Genomic DNA, 21,146 nt, shown 5'->3' on the forward strand with positions numbered 1-21,146 from the left:
CTCAGTAAATTACCACCATTTTACTGGGATTATATTTCATCCCATATCATCTCGCCTCATTTCATTTAATTTCATCCCAGTTGATTAATGTCTTAAATTAATCATCTTCATTTTTTTTTTTTTTTTTTTTTCCTACCTAAGCTGATAGCCTTGAGAGGCTATGTCAGCGTAACCCTAACTTTAGTAGGTGAGCTCACGGGGCTCAAACCTGACGATGTTGCTAACACGATCCCTAGCAAGAGCCGTGCTTCGCAGAATCTACCACCGGATCGGAAACGCGACCCATTGAGAAGATCCGGCGAGAAACTCAGTGGGCTGTGTCTGAGAGTTAATTTACTCGTCGAGCCCTTCGTCGCAAGCGACGGGTTCGACGAGAACGGTGACCGGTGCTTGAAGTACCTAAAAGCACCGTTAGTGGATCGGGAGGATCCGAGATGACGTGTTTTGGGCGACGTCGACTGCTTTCCATTCTGTCCGCAGGATCGGGAATGTAGTTACCGGCGGCCACGATGAGAGGGTTCTCGTGTCGTGCCGCTTTATCGAAGTGGCGCATGGACGCCGACTGCAGATACTTACTGATGGACTCTAAGTCCAGGTCGTCGTGGAGGTCGACATTCCTGACGAACCACGGGGCTCCGACGGCTATCCTGCAAAAACGGGATTGAATGACTTGGAATGATTTCAAGTGTATGCGGGCCGCGTGAGCGAACACTACACTTGCATAGGTCATGACAGGGCGTATGCAAGTTTTGTAGAGTGTCACCTTATTTCTAAGGGACATTTTACTTCGCCTACATATCATCGGGTAGAGACGTCCTAGAATGAAGGCGGCACGATCGCGTACCGTCTTGATGTGGGGGCGGAATGTCATCCTACTGTCGAGGGTGACGCCTAAATATTTGACCTTCGGGGCCCACGGTATGGGCTGGTCGAACATCGTGATTGGGCGAACGGCGGGGGCGGAGGTGTTGACGCGCCTAGTCGGGAGGGGGATGCTCAGCGTGGTGTTCGGAGGGCGACCCCTTTTGAAGAGCACCGCTGTGCTTTTCGTGGGGTTGATGTCGATGCGCCACTTCCGGAACCACTGTCCCATGGTGGTAGCTGCGGTCTGAAGTCGTCGATGAAGCAACGCCTTCTTCCTACACGAGTAGTAGATGGCGGTGTCATCGGCGAAGAGCGCCAGATGGGTCTCCGGAGACCGGGGTATATCATTGATATACAAACTAAATAGTAACGGGGAGAGGGCGGAGCCTTGCGGGACTCCGGCTGTGACGTGACGGGGCCGGGAACGCGTTCCCTCGACTCGATATCGGAACGATAATCATCTTCATTTCATTTCACTCCTTAAATATCATTTTTCATAAAATTATGAATATAATTTAAATTAGGACATGAATTAAAGGTCTTAGGTACCAGGTCATAAATCCCTTCAAAAAAATCAGCTCATTACGTCTATTATCTATGCATCAGCTGAAGTCTGCTGAACAAATGAAGTCACGTTGTTGTTTTCGTGTTGTTTATTTTATTCTAAAAGTAGTAAATACTATACATTGACGTTGTAGATGAAACAATAAAACTTTTCGTAAAAAAACTATGATTTAAAATGGATGCTGTATTTGATATGTGTTATCTGTCGGGAGCGGATGGTAATAATGTTGAACCTAACGATATTCCTAAAACAAAGGAAAGTATATGGGTACTGGGGAAAAAATACAGTGCTATACAAGGTATGATTTAAATTAGAATTTACCGAATATACAAATAAAATTTATACACTACGTAACTGAAGAAATCTATCTATTTTTGTTGAGTATTGACGTTCAATTGTGTTTAAGAATCGTCCACAGTATTTGTTCACAAAACTTTTTAATTGCAGGCTTAAAAACTCAGAGCAAAGCTAACTTATTTAAAGTTACATAAACAACGTATTCAGTCTCTAATTTTGAATTTGAGACATGAAGTAAATCACTATACATTACCTTGATTAGAACTATTTAAATTTTTTTTTTTTATGATTTTATGAATTGTGTGTCAATAAGAAAGAAAATAAATGCTAAACTTTCCTTTATGGTCCATCGATTTGAAAGTTCAGATTTTAATTTTGTACGTAATACTCTTAAATAGAAAGCTTTTTGTAAAATTTTAAGCTATGAAAACTCATGGCTTATGAGATATATTTTTTTAGTTTCTATAAAAAAAAGTATTCGTCAAGATAGACGTCAAAGTTGACATTTTACGTTCCATTCACAGTAGATGTGTATCTTAATCCATTTCATATCATGTTTTTTATTTAAATATATTTTATTGTTTTAATATATTCCCATATTACATTTGGTGCAATTAATGTGCACAGTGATTGTTGCCGTAGTATGCAATTATATTGTATTTTTATACAAAATTAACTAATTTTTGTTTACACTATGGAAAGGAATGTGAAATGATGCACTTTTTTTATAAGATCTTTATATCTGTCTGTAATAAAATATTTTTTTTTATTAGATTAAATATAACATTAATTAAATTGCTTTTTTCTTGGACATCCTCGTCAGCAACATTGCACTCCCTTTTGTCCTTCAGTACTACATTTTTCCACATTTAATTAGATTAAATAAAATTAAACAGAAAATAAATGTTCACAGATTTGGATCGTATTAGAAGAGATATCACATCAATAATATGGTGTACGTACAGAAAAGGCTTTGTACCAATTGGTGATGAAGGTTTGACTTCTGATAAAGGATGGGGCTGTATGTTACGATGTGGACAGATGGTATTAGGTGTTGCTCTTGTCAGAGTACACTTATCTGTTGACTGGGTATGGTCACCAGAAACAAGGTAATTGTATTTAAATGATTGCAAAATAGTTAATTTTCATAATACTTCTTTATCAATTACTATCTTGCTGAATCCAATTTCGTTTAATAAATGGAGTTAATTTTTCTAATGTTGTGTACCTTTATGTAGTTAATGGTGAAAGGTCTCTATTTCACTTTATATTATTATTGAATAAATTATAAAAATGTGAAGAATTAATTATAAAATTTTACAGGGATCCAACTTATTTAAAGATCATACAAAGGTTTGAAGAAAGGAAACAAGCACCTTATTCTATCCATCAAGTGGCATTGATGGGTGCCTCTGAAGGAAAAGAAGTTGGCCAGTGGTTTGGACCTAATACAATCGCTCAAGTTTTAAAGTGAGTATAGTATTCCAAAATTAAAGATGAGATATGAAAAATCTCGAATTCTTTAGGTGTGAAAGGTTAAGAGGTGATATAAAGGAAATTTAGCACTGAATTATTTTTTCCCAATACTTTGTTTGCTCTGTGTTTATGGAATATATTTGTAAATATAAAAAAATAATACTAATGAAGTACATCAATAAAATTAATTTTTATCAAATACATTACACATTAATTGGTATGTTTTCAGAAAACTGACTGTGTATGACAAATGGAGTTCATTAGCAATTCATGTTGCTTTAGATAATACTGTTGTCAAGGAAGATATCTGTAAGCATTATGGACAATTTGTTTATTTTCCAAATAATTTGTAGTTTAATTGTTAATTAATTAATTATATAGCTATCATAACTCTAGGATAGGAGATTTAGATGTATAACAATTACACTAGAGTTTGAATTAATACAAGTATTACTTTGTAGAGGAAATTTGACAGGATGGCCAAACTCACTCTTAAGGGCTGCAACTACTTGATAAAACAATCAAAGTTTTCTGTTTGCTAAAAAAAATTATTTTATATTTCTTATTGTTGCTATTGACAGTTTTTAGTGTTATCAATAGTTTTATTTATTTATTTAGTAGCAAGTTTTTTTACTTCAAAATGTGAATAACAAACGGGAAACGTAGTACATTAGAACTAGAATGTTGAGGTGTAAAAGATTTTAGCCAAATTTCCACAATTGGGCGAACACTATTTGTCATTAATATCTTTTGATTTAAAATTGTATAATACCTACATTCTGTCTTTGTAATCTGTTCGTTTTTGTTACAGTGCAACAATGTTTAGTTAACAATGATAGAGGTGACACTTCTTCAGCGCCTGACGGTGTGGTGTCAGACTGGATGCCTCTATTGTTAATAGTTCCACTTCGGCTCGGACTTAGCGAAATTAATCCTGTCTATGTAAATGGATTAAAGGTGTGGTTTTCAGAGCACTATTCCTTACTACTAACACTCGTGGTAGGACGTCTTGTGCATCCACACGGGCAGGTACCACCACCCTTCCTATTTCTGCCATGAAGCAGTAATGCGTTCGGTTTGAAGGGTGGGGTAGCCGTTGTACTGTTAAAACTGAGACCTTAGAACTCACGTCTCAAGGTGGGTGGAGACGTTTATGTTGTAGATGTCTATGAATTCCAGGAACCATTTTTTTTTTTATAAAAAAAAAGCTTTTGTGTAGTAAAAACAAATTTACATTTGCATTAGAAAGTGTACTCATTTTAATTTTGTTATTTTATCACATGTAACATATATTTATTACAGTAAAAAAATCAGGAAATGTTGTTCTTATAAAGATTAAAATAAATGCATATCTTTCCCTAGATGTGCTTTCAATGTCCGCAATCGATTGGAGTCATAGGAGGCAAACCAAATCAAGCTCTGTACCTGATTGGTTGTGTTGAAGATGAAGTTATTTATTTAGATCCCCATACAACTCAACGGTCTGGATTAGTTGAGGTAATGACTTAATAATCATTCATACAAATTTACACTTGTTCTTTGTTATCCCATCTTCAGATATATTTTTTAAATAAACTACTAGAAATGTATTACTTGCCTTTACTTGTGTATGTAAATTTTGATTGGCTATCAATCATGAGCTCTCATGAGCACATGTCTCTTAGCTTTCAGCAAAACTGAGATTAGCAGCCAAAGCTCAGACATTCGCATGAGTGGCAACCTATGTATGCAGTCCCACTTTCCAGATTATAAATTACTTATATACTTAATTTAATGTACTGAAACATGTTTTCGTAGTAAAGAAATGTATTTTGTTTATTGGATAAGCCCATCTGGTGCTATTTGTATTTTGGTGCCTATAGACATCACAACATGAATGTCACCAACCACCCTATAACATGTGGTCGAGGTCTCAATGTGGCGCCATCTAAGCGAGTTTCAGATTCCCTGCCTGAGAGAAGCCTGTTGGCTGTGTCCGATGAACACCAGTTTAAAGAGATTTGACCGTTAATTATTTTAAGTAAAAGTATTAATTTAATAGACTTTTATTAATTTAATAGACTTTTACATAGATAAAAAATATTTAATTTTTTTAGAGTAAGATTACCGACGATCAAAAGGAAATGGACTGTACATATCATTGTAAATATGCATCTCGAATACCTATCCTTTCCATGGATCCTTCAGTGGCGGTGGTAAGTGATAATTTTTTTAAATACCAACTCGACTAGTACCAGATTAAGCTATTGATTGCGTTGCATCGTAGGGTTACATTACATTAACTGACAGGAGAATATCGGGCTATCATAATTTGAATGCGTCACTTGAGAAGGCGGCACGACATGAGAACCCTCTTGTCGTGGCCGCCGGAAACTACATACCCGATCCTGTAAACCGAATGGTAAACCTTCGACGTCGCCCAAAGCACGTCATTACGGATCCTCCTGATCCATTAATGGTGCTTTTAGGCACCACAAGCACCGGTTACCGTCCGCGTCGAACCCGTCGCTTGCGACGAAAGACTCGACGAGCGAATTAATCCATAGACACAGCCCACTGAGTTTCTCACCGGATCTTCTCAGTGGGTCGCGTTTGCGATCCGGTGGTAGATTCTGCGAAGCACTATTCTTGCTAGGGTCAGTGTTAGCATCACTCCGGTTTGAGCCCCGTGAGCTCACCTACTAGATAAGTTTACGCTGAAATAGCATCTCAAGGCTATCAGCTTAGGTAGGAAAAAAAAATTGAAGTGTACTTTCCCTTGTGGTTAAGAGGTACTTACTTGTACCTATGGCGATGTTCAGATTTCGGGCCGGTTATTCGAAACAAGACAGCGGTTTAGCTGTGCCCCTGGCTTTCCTGATATCCATGAGCGACGGTAACCGCTCACCATTAAGTAGTCTGCATGATCGTTTGCCTAATGGGCCTTTAAAAAAATGTACATACAAGATATATCGTTTCTTGTTTGAAAATGTCATTGCAGTACAACTGAGACATGCGTCAGAACGACGGCATTACTGTTGTGTATGGTTTCCAATTAAAGCAATTAAAAGAAAATAAGTTTAAGTATGTTCTATCAACTTACCAAGCTAACACTACTATAAATAATTAAAGTTTTTTTTTCATGTATTTTTTTAGTGTTTCCTTTGTCGTACTAGAGGTGATTTTTATGAGCTGTGTGAAACTATAGAACAGGAGTTTATGAAAGAAAGCCAACCATTGTTCGAAATATGCGAGAAACGACCGCCGCATTGGGGACCGAACACAACCGACATTGACTTTCAAAGCACTTCACTCTTTACGGGTAAACTCGGATTTGTTCTTGTTTATTTATTCTTAAACTAGCGACCTGCCCTCGCTTCGCTTCGGAAACTGTAATTTATTATTGATTTCTTCACTATTTAATGGATGTTATTATACATATAGACCTTCCTCTTCAATCACTCTATCTATTAAAAAAAACCGCATCAAAATCCGTTGCGTAGTTTTAAAGATTTAAGCATACATAGGGACAGAGAAAGCGACTTTGTTTTATACTATGTAGTGATTGTTGTTGCTAAATTTATACTTGTTGTTCCAGAGTTTGAAGACGTGGACAGACAGTTTGACGACTCCGATGAAGAATTCGAAATTCTTTGAAAAACGCAGATAATGTGGCCTTATTGTGTAAATTGAACATTACGAAAGAGTATTTACTAAAGACATTTTTACGAACCCTGTCACAGGTTCGCTATTTTTTGTAATCACTAAACTAACAATTCAACGAACTATAAGCAGATTATTTTTCTGATAAACGTGGTAGGCTCTTTCATTGAATAATCTTTTTGGAATTCATTGTCAGCTGTTTATGTGTACAGTACCAAATCAACATTTGAGTCTTCTGATTTTAATTAACTTAATAACATCTGGTTTCGTGTAACTCATAAACACGAGATTTTTTTTTTTCATATTTGTATTATTTATTATTATTAATTATTATTATTTACTTCTACATAAATCTGTATTAAGATTACATAATATGGCTGCTGTTTTGTTCCTATTCAGAAGGACACGACGTCACCTTGAGCTTAAAATTATTAGACCAAGGTCTTGTCCTGTTCGTCGGTATGGAAAGAGATACAATTCTATAAACAAGGATCATTTAAAATATGAAACTTGCATTGTTAAATTATATTGTCCTGGAACGGGTAGATACAATATTTGAAATGCTATGTCATTTAAAATTTATTATAATTTATTTGTTGACAACTAATAGAAATTCTTATTAGTTTTATCTTTAGAGTTTACAACTCGCACCAAATTTGGAGAATTTTTGGTTCAACCCGATAATTCCTAAATCGAGTATAAAACATTTTTTTTTTGGAGATTATGAAGAGTCTACTCCTATAACCTCCCCATATGATCTATCAGGGTAAATGTAAAAAGTTTGCAACTAATTACCCTGTAATTGTTATGCAATATCGAGACATGGTATTTATTATAGTTTATTCAAGCACTCTTACGTTTGTTATTGATACGGTTTTTTAAACTATTAATTTGTTCATTGCAATTTTAACTCGCACTGTGTGTCGTTATTTCAATATTAACATAATGAGAATGCCAAAACTGTTGAGTGATTTAGCACGATGGATTTTTGATATATTAATTGTAAACTTTGTAACGTTATTTTATATTTACGAAGACGACAGCACTATATTTAAGTAAGTACTAGAGTATATTATAAAATCCTAGTACGCGTATTTTCTTAGTGCCGAGTGCATAAGCTGTTGTTGGATAGTTTGCAGTGCCTTTAAACGCAACAGTGACTTGTAATTTAGATAAAATTATAACATTCCTAATTTCGGAATCGTAGTTATATTATGGTTTATTTTATTTTTTTAGGTATGTCTAGTCAATAATAAGCCTCTGATATTATTATAACTCGGATCTTCTCTTTTATTTGTTACATACGTCGCTTTGCTGCATTGTCTCCCATGATTTGTAATTTTAGTTAATTAGTAGATAAAAGAAATTGCCGTTCATTTTATTTAATTACATCTTACAATGTTTGTTTTACATATTTATGTGTCGCATTATTTTATTTCTAATGTTTTACTCGGCAGTGTAAAAATGTAGATATTTAAATAATGGAGAAAATGAGTCAAATGTACTGTAACATTTTTGTAACTTAGATAACTGCCAAAGACCTGAATATTTTTGTATTAAAGGGAAATAATATTTTAACTGTGTTTTATTTACATGATACCTGTTATTGATTATTTATTTTGTAATAAAACAAGTCTTTAAAATTACCACATTTATTTATCGAAAATTATTTTATTTTATTTGGTAGGTACGAATATTATTAGGTACGATTTTATTTGGTAGGTACGAGGTAGACTGAATATGAGTTTCAAACAGGGACGAAATATTTTAGTAGGTAATCAGATTTCATTATTAGGCATAGTATACTTGGAAATAACAATACTTGAATTTTTTAAGGATAAATCTTCTTACTATGGCTAATGGTCTTTATAGATAAAACTGTGTTAAAAAAATATTTATGCGGGTACGCACATGTATTTTTTTGCGCTCACCTAGTTTACCTACTAACTGATAGATCGCTTGCACACTTTCCATTTCAATTAGGTACTGGAGTAAAAGCCTGTAATATTTAATTGCTAAGGATAAAATTAGGTAAATGTAAATTCATTCCCAACATACATGTACACGATGATGGCGATAAGGCGTTGGGTATAAAAATTGCTTTTTAGTCAATATTGTCGAAAGGATTGAACTAATCCTTAATAAAACCCAGCATAGATAAGTTGCAAGGTGTGGTATGGCATGTATCTCTAGAGAAGTTTGATAAAATTTAACCAGTTCCATGTAGCGCGTTAAGATGGTTACTTTATTATTAGATCAGAAAAAAAAACTGGTTATTTTTATTTTTACTTTTTAGTCAAATATCCGCCAAAAATTCTTGTGTAAAATTCGTCCACGATTAAGCGATTTGGTAATGCTTTTGATATGTTCACAATAGAAAATAAATTATTTATGAAAAACTGGTCACGAGGAACAAAATACGCACCGCAGCCAACTAGTATTAATTTGCAGTCCATAAATTACATTTCATTACCGCGATAGAGGAATTAATATATTTTATGTATGATTCATGCCAAAGATAGAAGTCATAGATAACCTTTGATCATGGAACACTTGTAGGTATTCTAATGAGGTTAGCAATAATCAATAGACAGTTTGCAGTACAAACATAATTTTAGCAGTATACATTTTTTTATTTGACACCAATGAATTTCATAATCCTATTGAGATGACAACATAGATAAGTAATTTAAGATTTTATGGAAATCTTATTCACACTGTTTACTATTCCTATGGTATATTTGCATAAAGTTACGAACAACAAAAATAACAAAAAAAAAATGACTAGCACCACAGGCAACATAATAATTATGGGGGCATTGTTTTTACTTAGCCAAAATAATAACTACAGTTCAACAACATAACAAGTGTTAGTAAAGAGCAAAAATAATTACCTATCTTAGCAAATTCAGACGATCATATAAACATTATATGAGTCGTCTATTATCAAAGGTGGCAATCTGTGCATTTGGACAAAAAAATGTTATTGATATGTCAATACAGATTGATATGAATATAATCGTCTCCTTCAAAGAATACGGTTCAAAACCTGCATTAAATAAAGGTTAATACTTAACCTGTTATTTATCTAAGATGTCGTTCAGAAGAGTTTTGTGACTGCCAATGGAATACAAAGTCAATAATTCGTTTTTCTGATTTACCAATAATTGTCCAAAAGTCACATTGCTGGCTTTGATAATAGTCGACTCATATATTGTAAATAAAGCTGAATATTGTAGTTAATGTACTTTTCAGACAATCAGATGAAAAATATCGAGGCTTTCATGAATATAAACGTCCAAAATATTTATTATATAAGAAATAAATTTAGGAAAAAGTGCATTTTTATAGCATTCTTTTATAATATCTATTACAACATTCATTATCATACAACTGTTTTCATACTATATATTATTAACTACTTGTACACAAATATGACACCTGATAAGTACATAAATTTATCTCTAATGTTGTTGAACAACTTTTTTTTCAGAATATCTTATCATCAATAACATCAAATAGATTTATGAAAATCTGCATACACTTCACAACCATCCATAAATTCAAATATTAAATTTCAAAAATATATAATTAGGTACATGCACATCCGACATTATAAAATATAAGTTACTCTGGTCTAAGTAACAAATTTACTTTTTAGTTAAAAACATTTTCTTTAAACTTTATTTTCAGAATAGTTGCTTTAGTAAAAATACATTTATTCTCCCTCAACTTCATAAAACATTAAATGTATATTATGCTTGTTATTTTATTAATTTGTTTCTTCACACAAAAGAAAATTTGCCACATTAATGTTTTTAATTTTGGGGTTTTTAGTCATTAATTACTTGTCTTGCGCATATTTATTTATTTACAATATATGTATATATAAAAACACTAGGGTAATCTTTTAGAAAATAGTATAAATTTTTTACTGGATGGAAAGATTCCAAATAAATACTTCTTCAAATGCACTATGTATTCATGGTAAGATACTGTATTAACTTTTCAGAAGGTATTCTTTATAAGTTATCATGGCTCTCAATTGCTGTAATTGTTCAAATTGCTCCAAGTACGAGACCTAATTGTTATCAGGCATAAAATTTCTAGAAAACTGTGAAAAATGTACCTTGAAATCTCTTACGAAGATCTAAACTAAGGAATAAAATTATAATTTCTACTGAACTCCTGCGATGGTTATATTGGTATTTAGGAAGTTTATGACCAAAACTGTAATATTATCAACCGATCCTCTATAATATGCTTGTAGTGTTAAACTTTTTGCCCCATAATCTGGTTCATCAAGTCTTTCTTTAATAAATTTCACAGCTTCTTCATTGGTAAATGTGTCCCAGAGACCATCAGAGGCTAAGACTAAGAACATAGGTTTATGATCATTTAAGTTAAAAGTAAGTATATCTGGATCTGCTATGACAAATTTCTTATCTTTGAGTGGGTAATCACCCATAGCTCTTGAAGTGGCTAAGATACCTGCAACTCTCCAAACTCCATTATAAGCAATGTAACCTCCTGCTGCCTCAATTCTTTTTTGTTCCCTTACCTGAAATTACAACATTACATTTAAATCTTAAATATTTGCTTTAATAACATTATTTATAGACTAATCTTAACGTTCTAAGTATGAGGGATAGCAATTACATTTACCTGTTGTGGTTTATGGTCAAATGAGACAGGAATAGCATTGCCTCTCGAGTCACACATGACTCCCCTGGAGTCACCAACATTGGCCACTATCAGATGATTATTTTCCATTATTGCAATAAGGGCTGTAGTGCCGGCAACATTCAAAGACTTCTTTGCAGCTTCTACTAGTAATCTATCTGCTGCTAAAACTTCATCAGTCAATAATTTTCCATAATTAATTTTTCCTTTGTCAATATAACTAGATAATGGTATGTTGATATTCTTAACTGGCTTAGTTGTGGTCCGCACTTCTCGGGTGATGATTGGCCTTGCTTTAGAAAGCTGGGCAAGCAATTCAGGATCTGTTATTTCTTTTTTTGATGTATCATCTGCAGTACTAACTGACTTTTTGAAACTTGTTTTACGTTCAACATTTTCCTCTTTAGGTGCATACTCCTCAATAATTTCTCTAGATATATCAGATATTTTACCTTCTTTGAAAGCGTTAAGTTCAACAATTTTGTTGTAAAGATTCTGTATAAGATGGTCCTTAGCATAGTTAGCAGCAAACTCTCCGCCGTGTCCATCGAATATAGCGAATAGTGATATGCCTGTGTTGTTTACATTTTCGTTTATTATAAATCTATCTTCCATGTGCATTCTTCTACCTTTGATTGCGTAAGCAGCACTTAGCGTGCCTTTCAGTTCCCAACTTTGCTTGTCTGCATCGGATCCCTCCATGAGTTTCATTCGTTGAACAGCGCTCATAGGATTCATCGCTTGCGACAGTCTGCTTAGCATTGTTCGACTCCATAATTCTATACTTTGAAGATACATTAAGAAGATCACAATAGCTAGTGTGATCACAACTACTTCAGATCGCAGAAAATAAAGACGCACCATTTTCCATAAATAGCTCACAGGAGCGTCAAGAAAAGTGCTACTGGTGAATCTAGACAATATTTTTACAAAAGAAACGTATGTTTGATGTAATACTCTGTCTTCTATCTCGTCTTCCATGTCCCCGTCAGAATTACTTATTTACACAGTAGAAGGCTTAATTAAACACGTTTAATACACTTGATCAGCAGTATTTTTTGTATACAATATAAATACACTATTAAGTGTATAATCTATGAATACACCCAATCAAAATCAAATTCAATGTCTCGTTTTTTTTTATACAACTTCTTTACGGCCATTTGTTACTCAACATTTTAGCCTGTTTCAATTGTAAAGTGGCGGGAATTAACTAGACTTCAAAGTGTTTGTAAAACACCAAGAACAACATAGCGTGTTTTTTTCGATTTCCTCACATTTTTCATTTTCTAAAGTATTTATTGGTTAATAGTCTACTATTATTATACATTTAAACTACACGAAACACTAAATGGAGACTATACTTTCCCGCTAAGTCTGTTGTCCAAAGTTGTCCGATATTTATTATTGATCTGACTGTTCTTTTTTGTTTTCTATTGTTCTGAATTTTACTCTTTTAGCCGAAATTCTTATTTATAATTTTTTTTTATTAGTGATTGGGTATTATAAAATAAAGTTTATGTATTTCAAATTAAATATAATATAAAAATGTCCCTTTAAATACTAGGAATTTATTGTTACGTAAATTAATTTGTTGGAAGAGCCCGATCAACCGCCGCTAACGTGTTTGTGGCATTTTTCAGTTGTACACGTTAACAGATGCTAAAGTTCATTAGCTGTAATAATGTAATGTTTACCAGATTTAAATTTTTCTTAGATCTGATTTTTTTTTGTATATTGCAAATCGTTTCCCATTAATGCTAGTATTGCCAGTGCTGAACAGTACACTTGAGTTCTTTTTAAGAACATAGACGGACGATGAACTCACATATATCTTACCTGGATCTTGGGCCAGTTACTTTAGAACTGAATCCTTCCAGGGGAAAAATTAAGACAGTAGCACCGACGCACACAACTGTTCTGACAGATATCAATACGCAATAGGCGGAAGACGCAGATGTTAGCACTCTCCCAGGCTGAGCACCATGGCTCGCTTAAAAGTTCGATGCAGCTCTAGCATAACCCCGGAGGCAAAAAAGAGGAAAGAGCACAGGAAATTAATATCTAAGCACTTTCAGCTTATTATAAAATTATCGACTATTTTGTCAAGCCAAGATCGATAATTAGAAGTTATAAATTCCCGAATTTTTGGGGAAAAATTCAATTACAATATGTATCAGTTTACTACATGTACTTACACATGCTATACTTTTTTGAATTGATTATTTAACCTTAACCTATTTTTCAATTTTATGTTTCTCCTATTTATTTTGAGATATTAATTTCGTATTTAGAGTCGATGTTAGCTTAAATTGCCTCAGTTGGTTTCGGGACAAGAAAAAACACGTTTATTTTATAAAATGTATTAAAATGGTGAAATAGAGATTACATTAAAGTATTTATTTTTAGTATTAGGTATATATTTCTTACAGGGACTATGCAGTATTAATTTTAAAATTTCAAACCAACACTTTAAAATATTATAAATATTAACAGAAGCGATCAAATCGAGTATTATACTTGTTCATCATTGCCTGAAACGAAATCTGGAAAAGTCAAACCAACTTTTGTTAAATGTAAATTTAATCTATTTTGTGAACATACTTTCAAACGCATGTTATACGTGTGTATCACAGTGATGATACAATACATTTGAGTCGTCTATTATCAAAGGTGGCAATCTGTGCATTTGGACAAAAAAATGTTATTGATATGTCAATACAGATTGATTTGAATATAATCGTCTCCTTCAAAGAATACGGTTGAAAACCTGTATTAAATAAAAGTTAATAGTTAACCTGTTATTTATGTAAGATGTCGTTCCGAAGAGTTTTGTGACTGCCAATGGAATACAAAGTCAATAATTCGTTTTTCTGATTTACCAATAATTATCCAAAAGTCAGATTGCCGGCTTTGATAATAGTCGACTCATTTAAAGTACTGCATGGGTCGCAGAATATATTATTATAAAATTTTTTAATTTAATTTAAGCAGAAAAAGTTAAACAGCTTATGTATTCCAGAGAAATAATTAACAACTTTTATATATATTTTGAATAATATCTCTGTGTACGTATATATTTATATAAATGAAAGAACGTTGAATGAATGAATTCCTTTTCAATACAATTACGGAGGGTAGAGGTAAGGAGAACCGTCTCTTTGTGTGAAAAAGTGTCCGTTAAAATCAGCTAAATAAGAGTGGCGCTAGTAGCAAACGAGTAAATTTTAAAAAAAGCGCTGAAAGTTATTAGAAAAAAGTAGAAAAATAAAAAACGGACGAAAGAACTGTACGTACTACAAAAGCACAAAAAGTATTTTATTTAAAGCTGATAAGAAAATGCAATCGATGTCTCCACGTTTTACTACAGCTATCATTTTAGGTTATATTGACGAAATTCGTTTGGGACTACGTAAACATGTGAGGTCTTGTATATTACACTGTCACTAACTACTCTAGTCATTAAATATATTAAATTTCATAGCTCAGCATACTTCAATCAGTTAACAACTGCTCAATTCATATCATCATACCCTGTGCCTATGCTAGCGCCATTCTGGAGAATTTTTGGACTGTTATGTAATGCTGAAAGTGGGACACTTTTTCAAGCTTCTCCCATATGAGACGGTTCTCCTTACCTCTACCCTCCATAAATACAATGTACACAAATCTCAGTTTGGGTAGTTTGACAATTATGTTGTAATATATTATATGTGTTTATACTATTTCAAAGTTTATGATTTTTTTTAAATAAAATTTATGTGTAAAAGTAATACAATATACTTTTCTCCAATCTTGATCAAATCACATAATTTGTACATACATAAATATAACATGATACTATTAGAATAAAACTTGTTATCTATTGCAAAACATTAAAAGCAGCAGTGGATTAAAATTCCAGTAAATCATCGAAGCCATGCATTAAAATTAATTTATAAGCAAAGAGTGGAATGAAAGTAAAGTCAGCAGAGTCTTATAAGATAAAATAAATTATGTAATACTGTATATAAAAGAAAAACACAGAAAGAACATAATACGATTACTTATGTATCGATTAACTAATTATATTACATTACAGTCCTATAAGATTATTTGAAAAACACAATTAAGTACGTAGAGAGACAGAGAAAATAGTATTATAATACATTTCAATCCGTGATTTTACACATCTGAATATTAAGAAAAAAATTAATATATTTTTAAAATACATTTGACAGTAAATACATTCTAAATTTTTACCTATTATGTTGTACTGTAATTAAATGTCTTAGAAATGGAAAAAAGTAGAAATTGTAAAATTTTAAGACTTATTTCTGGTTTTTGGATTTTACAAAAACAAACTGAATATATTTTATATTCACATTAGTTTATGGTACATAATTATAAAGCGATTTGTATAAACACACGGCTTGTCACATATTATAGAAAGGTTATCTCTTACAAAATTTACACAAAACAAACAAAATAAATTAAAACAAAAATACATTATTTGTTCATATAAAATACGATAAAACTTAGAAAAGATAGAAAACAAATAAAAAAACAATTCATCTTTGTTACTTACAGTATTTTATAGTCAGATATATTATGTGACTGATATAAAATAAAATCAAATAAAATAAAAACATGAAAACTGGAACAGAATTTGTACAGGGATGGAATGAATTTATTTAAAATAAACAACAATAACTTAAACGCATGTTCTTCACGTGACAACAAATTCGATATCTATTACAGGAACTTACAGTTGGCAAAACCAACTTTCCAGGATGAAAGATAATATTTTATTCATAGTTACCACCAGGTAGGTAACATTTTCAATTTATTTATGTGTGGATATTAATTTGTATAATAAGAACATTGATGATTGATATCTTTGTATTAACTCGAAATATATAATCTAAGTCTACATTACGAAACCACCATTAATGGTTTTCTTTAGATTAAATCAATGAGTAGTTCGATTACTTCATTCGAAGTTTCTATTCATATAATGTATTTCGAATCACATACTATTTACTTATTGGTTTCTAAACGATTAAGACGAATCAAGATCTATCGATTATAATAATTTTTTTACGCCAATAAAGTATTATACTTTTAGGTAGTTTTGTGTAGTAACGTTATAAGTAGGTATTAAATGCTACTTTTTGTGCTCTTGTTTCAGCTGGGTGGATCGAGGTCAACTTATAAATTATCGATTCGAATCGATTGCTATCGATTATTATGATAAAATCAGATCTAAAAAACATTGTATAAATATATAAAAGTCATGGCACGTCCATTATTCGGAAATTAGATTTAAATTTTAGATTGGAAACTGCAATTGACGAAGATCGATATGAAAAAAAAAAGTGTTATGTTGTGTTTTTTAATGAGACGTTTTTCGATAATTTTCAGTCTTGTTTACATTTAATATTTCATTTGAGAATGTTTATTGTTAGTTTGAGATAATCAATATTAATAATATACCTCATTGCACAATGCAATTTGTTTTTTTGAATACTATAAGTGTAAATATTGGTGTTATATTTTTAAATTGAATATGTTCTAAGAGTATGAATTTTAGGTTCTTATTGTCACAATTATTAGATTATAGACAAATAGATCATTAACAAACTACAAAGTATTGGTTAAATTGCTATTTTTTATTATTATTATTATCAAGACAATCCAAACTAAGGTTTTAAGTTTTGTAACGATTTTTACTATCATTTCCTATGTTCGTGCAGCTACATAATTGATTTATTTATCGATGTATCAATTGACTTTGTTCATGTCGCCTATATTTAATTCAAATAACTATATTCTTCTAAGATACAAGTTAAGAAACTATTGGTAAATTGGTTGAGTTAAATTTGTGTTTATTTATTCTTGGCAATTCATACATTGCAAAGACATCTGGCCCACTGACGTTCTCGCCGCATCTTCTCAATGGGTCGCGTTTCCGATCCGGTGGTAGATTCTGCGAAGTACTGCTCTTGCTAGGGTCAGTGTTAGCAACACTCCGGTTTGAGCCCCGTGAGCTCACCTACACACGTTAGGGTGAAGCTGAAATAGCCTCTCAAGGCTCAGCATAGGTAGTAAAAAAAATAGATGTAGAGATTATTTTAGGAGGTTAAGCGTTACTAGATTCGATTTCGACACCGGTGACCGTGGTACTGAGGGTCCCGTTGACGAGTATATCGTGCAGCGGCTGTCCGAGCACGGACGACAGGGAGTCGCTGAGCTTGTAGTAATTACTTTCGAGAGCTTCGTGGTACGACGTCTGGTCGGAGTTTATCAGTTTGGCGTTGAGTTGAAGTGCTGAATGACACACCGTCAGAAATTCTCTGTTGAAGAAAAATTATTCTTTATCAAAAATCGTCTGATGTGAAATAATGTTCACTACTGAAGAGTGAATTAGATTTCTAAACGAAAAAAAAAAAGTATATTTCAGAGCAGTTTCTAAGATCTTTTTCATCGAAGTAAAGTTACATTTCACATTGAATGGGCTTAAACTAGATTTTTTTGCACTATAGTTTACGACAGGCATACATCAGGTGGCCTGTATGCCAGTTTATCTACAAGGACAATAAAAAAAGACATATAGACCTTCAAAATTAGTAAAATACATGCATACCATAAATATCTTTACAAAATAACTTTCACTAGAAAAATCTATGAAACCTTTCAAAATTTGTGGGATAAAATTTCGCAATGATCTTTTATCGATCTCACTCAGTGTACATGATTCGTAAATTGAATAATTTTTTTTTGTACTCACTTAAATATGGCTTTCAATTTATCGACCATCTCATCGGGGTACATGTGGACTAGAGTTTGATCTAAGAATGCGTTCGCGTACGCCAATGGTCCGGCGTTTACTTGTACGCACACGCTTCCTTGCAATCTGAAAATTTTATTATTATGTTATTACATTACGCTGTTACTATTATACGCAAGTTGTTCGTGATTAGGTTAGGTTTTTTTTTATTGCTTAGATGGGTGGACGAGTTCACAGCCCACTTGGTGTTAAGTGGTTACTGGAGCCCATAGACATCTACAACGTAAATGCGCCACCCAACTTGAGATATAAGTCCCTACCGTTCAAACCGAAACGCATTACTACTTCACGGCAGAAATAGGCAGGGCGGTGGTACCTACCCGCGCGGACTCACAAGAGGTTCAACCACCAGTAATTACGCAAATTATAATTTTGCGGGTTTGATTTTTATTACACGATGTTATTCCTTCACCGTGGAAGTCAATCGTGAACATTTGTCGAGTACGTATTTCATTAGAAAAATTGGTACCCGTCTGCGGGATTCGAACACCGGTGCATCACTTCAACACGAATGCACCGGACGTCTTATTTTTTAGGCCACGACGACCTCAAAATTTACTAAGGTACATTATTTACTAAGGAAAATTGTTCCCAACTCTCAAGATTAGAGTCCCCGTATAGTTAAACAAATCTAAACGAATACACTGGGCTTCTTATCCAGTACGACACAAGTTCTTGGAACAATAGGATATTTCAACATCATCACTTTTTTAATTACATACATGAGTGAATGGGCATTTCAATATCGCCATACACCTTGAAATATAAGGTTAAATTTGCAGTGGTATTATTTAGGGGCTGTCTCATTCTTCAAATGGATTGCATGATTGCTTTGCGGCAGAAATAGACCGAATAATGGTACCTACTTGATTCGGCTCACATTACGCCTTAGCACCAGTAAATGGCGGTTTACCATAGCAGTACGCTGGTTTAATACTCGGAAAAAATAGATTGTGTTGATTGGTTTTCTATGTTCTTAACATTACGGACATTGAAACCCTCGCGTTCGAGAGAGGCAGCAACACATATCCATCTCTGTTTTCGGAACTGTTTTCACAAACAAAAAAAAGTTATTAGCTGTTGTGTATCAACAAATATAGGCAATAGATACCTTAGTTGTAGTTTCTTCAGATCTGGAGATTTCGTGTTGACAACTTCGGCGAGTTCAATTACTTGAGTCTCCATCTCGGTGATAGCGACCTCTATAGGACTTTTCTCTTCAACTTGCGTCTCGATCACAGGCACGCGACGTTTCACGTACGGAAACCAGCTTTCGGCTGCAATAATTATAAAAAAAAAATTACGAAGGGTTTTCGATGTTTTTTGGTATTTATTACACCATTAGCGAACACAGTCTACAGTAATTTCTGTTACCCGGATGAAATAGCCTATGTTTGATTACAATCGTTTTTAACTAATGCTATTTTTGAAAATCTAATAGTAGATAGCCACTGAGTTTCTCGCCGGATCTTCTTTCTCAGTGGGTCGCGTTTCCGATCCGGTGGTAGATTCTGCGAAACACGGCTCTTGCTAGGGTTCGTGTTAGCAACGTCATCAGGTTTGAGCCCCGTGAGCTCACCTACTAGTTATGGCGACGCTGATATAGCCTCTCAAGGCTATCAGTTTAGGTAGGAAAAAAAATTTGTAGAAGTGGGGAAGTGTTCCCAAAAATAGTACTGGCTGGTAGACTGTAGACTGCTAGATTATCTAGGAAATATTTTTTTGCTCATTTTGTGGACTTTTAAACAAAGTCTAAATTAAATGTCAAATAGCAAGTATCAGTTCCTTACATTGTAAAGCATCGCTAAATTAAGAAATTCATATCACGATAAAATGTATGATACAAATGCAAATAGTTATGTATCGCAACACGACATATTATTGTAAAGTTCATTATTTACTACGTGGGAATGAGGCGGTCCGTTCTCGGTCTTTTCATATTATTTTTAAATGTTTACTTTTTTACATTGAAAACCTTGTTAGTATGTAAATAGAATAGAACATAAAGAGCGGTTCTTCTTGGCTCATATTGAAACCGGTGGTCGTTTTGTGATTCATCTATACTTAATATATAAATCTACAGTGGTTTTTACGGATGTTCCGTTATAACTACTGAACCGAGTATCCGATTGACTTGAAACTTGGTATCCATGTAGAAAATACATGTACTTAATGGATAGGCTAATATTTTAATGAGTGTTGGACTCCCTACACCAGTTGTGGGGGCGTTAATGACGAGAATCTTTGTGGGGGTGAGAAATAATAATGTTAATTTTAAATGCCTAGCGAAGCTGACGGGTACAGCTAATTAGGTATATAATGACACAGAAGTCGAATTATATTATTTTAATTTTATCATCCAGAGTTACCATCGTACTGCCCGCCAACGAGTACGAGTTCATCCATACTACCTGGAGCCACTGCGTTTCCAGAGATCTTTTTTGCCAAGTATCATTCGGCTTTGGATCGAGCTCCTCGCCACGGTGTTTCCCGAGTGCTATGACATGTCCTTCAAACGAGGCTTGTGGAGAGTATTAAACGGTAACAACGGCCTGGCTCTGCCCCTGGCATTCTGACGTTTATGAGCGACGTTATCCACTCACCATGAGGTAGACCGTATGATTGTCTGCCTACAGGGGCAATTTTTTTTTTATGTATTGCCCTTGTAGGCAGACGAGCATACGGCCCACCTGATGGTGAGTGGTTACCGTCGCCCATGGACTTCAGCAATGCCAGGGGCAGAGTCAAGCCGCTGCCTACTGCAATAAAAAAAAATCTATTCAATATAGT

The 21,146-nt window shown here is 33.6% G+C and overlaps 3 protein-coding genes across 3 annotated transcripts in view; 1 reads left to right on the plus strand and 2 right to left on the minus strand.

Moving 5' to 3' along the window:
* Positions 1–1,469: 1,469 nt before the first annotated feature.
* Atg4a (Autophagy-related 4a) lies at positions 1,470–6,972 on the plus strand. The gene is made up of 9 exons (XM_028173279.2): positions 1,470–1,727; positions 2,640–2,835; positions 3,050–3,196; positions 3,432–3,511; positions 4,014–4,159; positions 4,565–4,699; positions 5,299–5,397; positions 6,338–6,503; positions 6,780–6,972. The coding sequence occupies exons 1-9, from the start codon at positions 1,604–1,606 to the stop codon at positions 6,836–6,838; spliced, it is 1,152 nt and encodes a 383-aa protein (XP_028029080.2). The 5' UTR covers positions 1,470–1,603; the 3' UTR covers positions 6,839–6,972.
* A 2,484-nt stretch (positions 6,973–9,456) lies between these two features.
* On the minus strand, positions 9,457–12,657 carry LOC114242204 (protein phosphatase 1L). Its single transcript, XM_028173276.2, has 2 exons — positions 11,510–12,657; positions 9,457–11,405 (listed from the first exon to the last, which is right to left on the minus strand). The coding sequence occupies exons 1-2, from the start codon at positions 12,506–12,508 to the stop codon at positions 11,022–11,024; spliced, it is 1,383 nt and encodes a 460-aa protein (XP_028029077.1). The 5' UTR covers positions 12,509–12,657; the 3' UTR covers positions 9,457–11,021.
* A 1,217-nt stretch (positions 12,658–13,874) lies between these two features.
* The window catches only part of Ziz (dedicator of cytokinesis protein Ziz), a 51,043-nt gene continuing 43,771 nt past the window's right edge, over positions 13,875–21,146 (minus strand). The window contains exons 31-33 of the mRNA XM_028173386.2: positions 19,468–19,633; positions 18,297–18,422; positions 13,875–17,862 (exon numbers count right to left, since the gene is read on the minus strand). Of these exons, the coding sequence (XP_028029187.2) occupies positions 17,649–17,862; positions 18,297–18,422; positions 19,468–19,633 (506 nt within the window). The 3' untranslated portion in view covers positions 13,875–17,648. The remainder of the gene's footprint in view (positions 17,863–18,296; positions 18,423–19,467; positions 19,634–21,146) is intronic.

The sequence above is a fragment of the Bombyx mandarina genome, chromosome 04 (assembly GCF_030267445.1).
Source record: "Bombyx mandarina strain Sakado chromosome 04, ASM3026744v2".
NCBI lineage: Eukaryota > Metazoa > Arthropoda > Insecta > Lepidoptera > Bombycidae > Bombyx > Bombyx mandarina.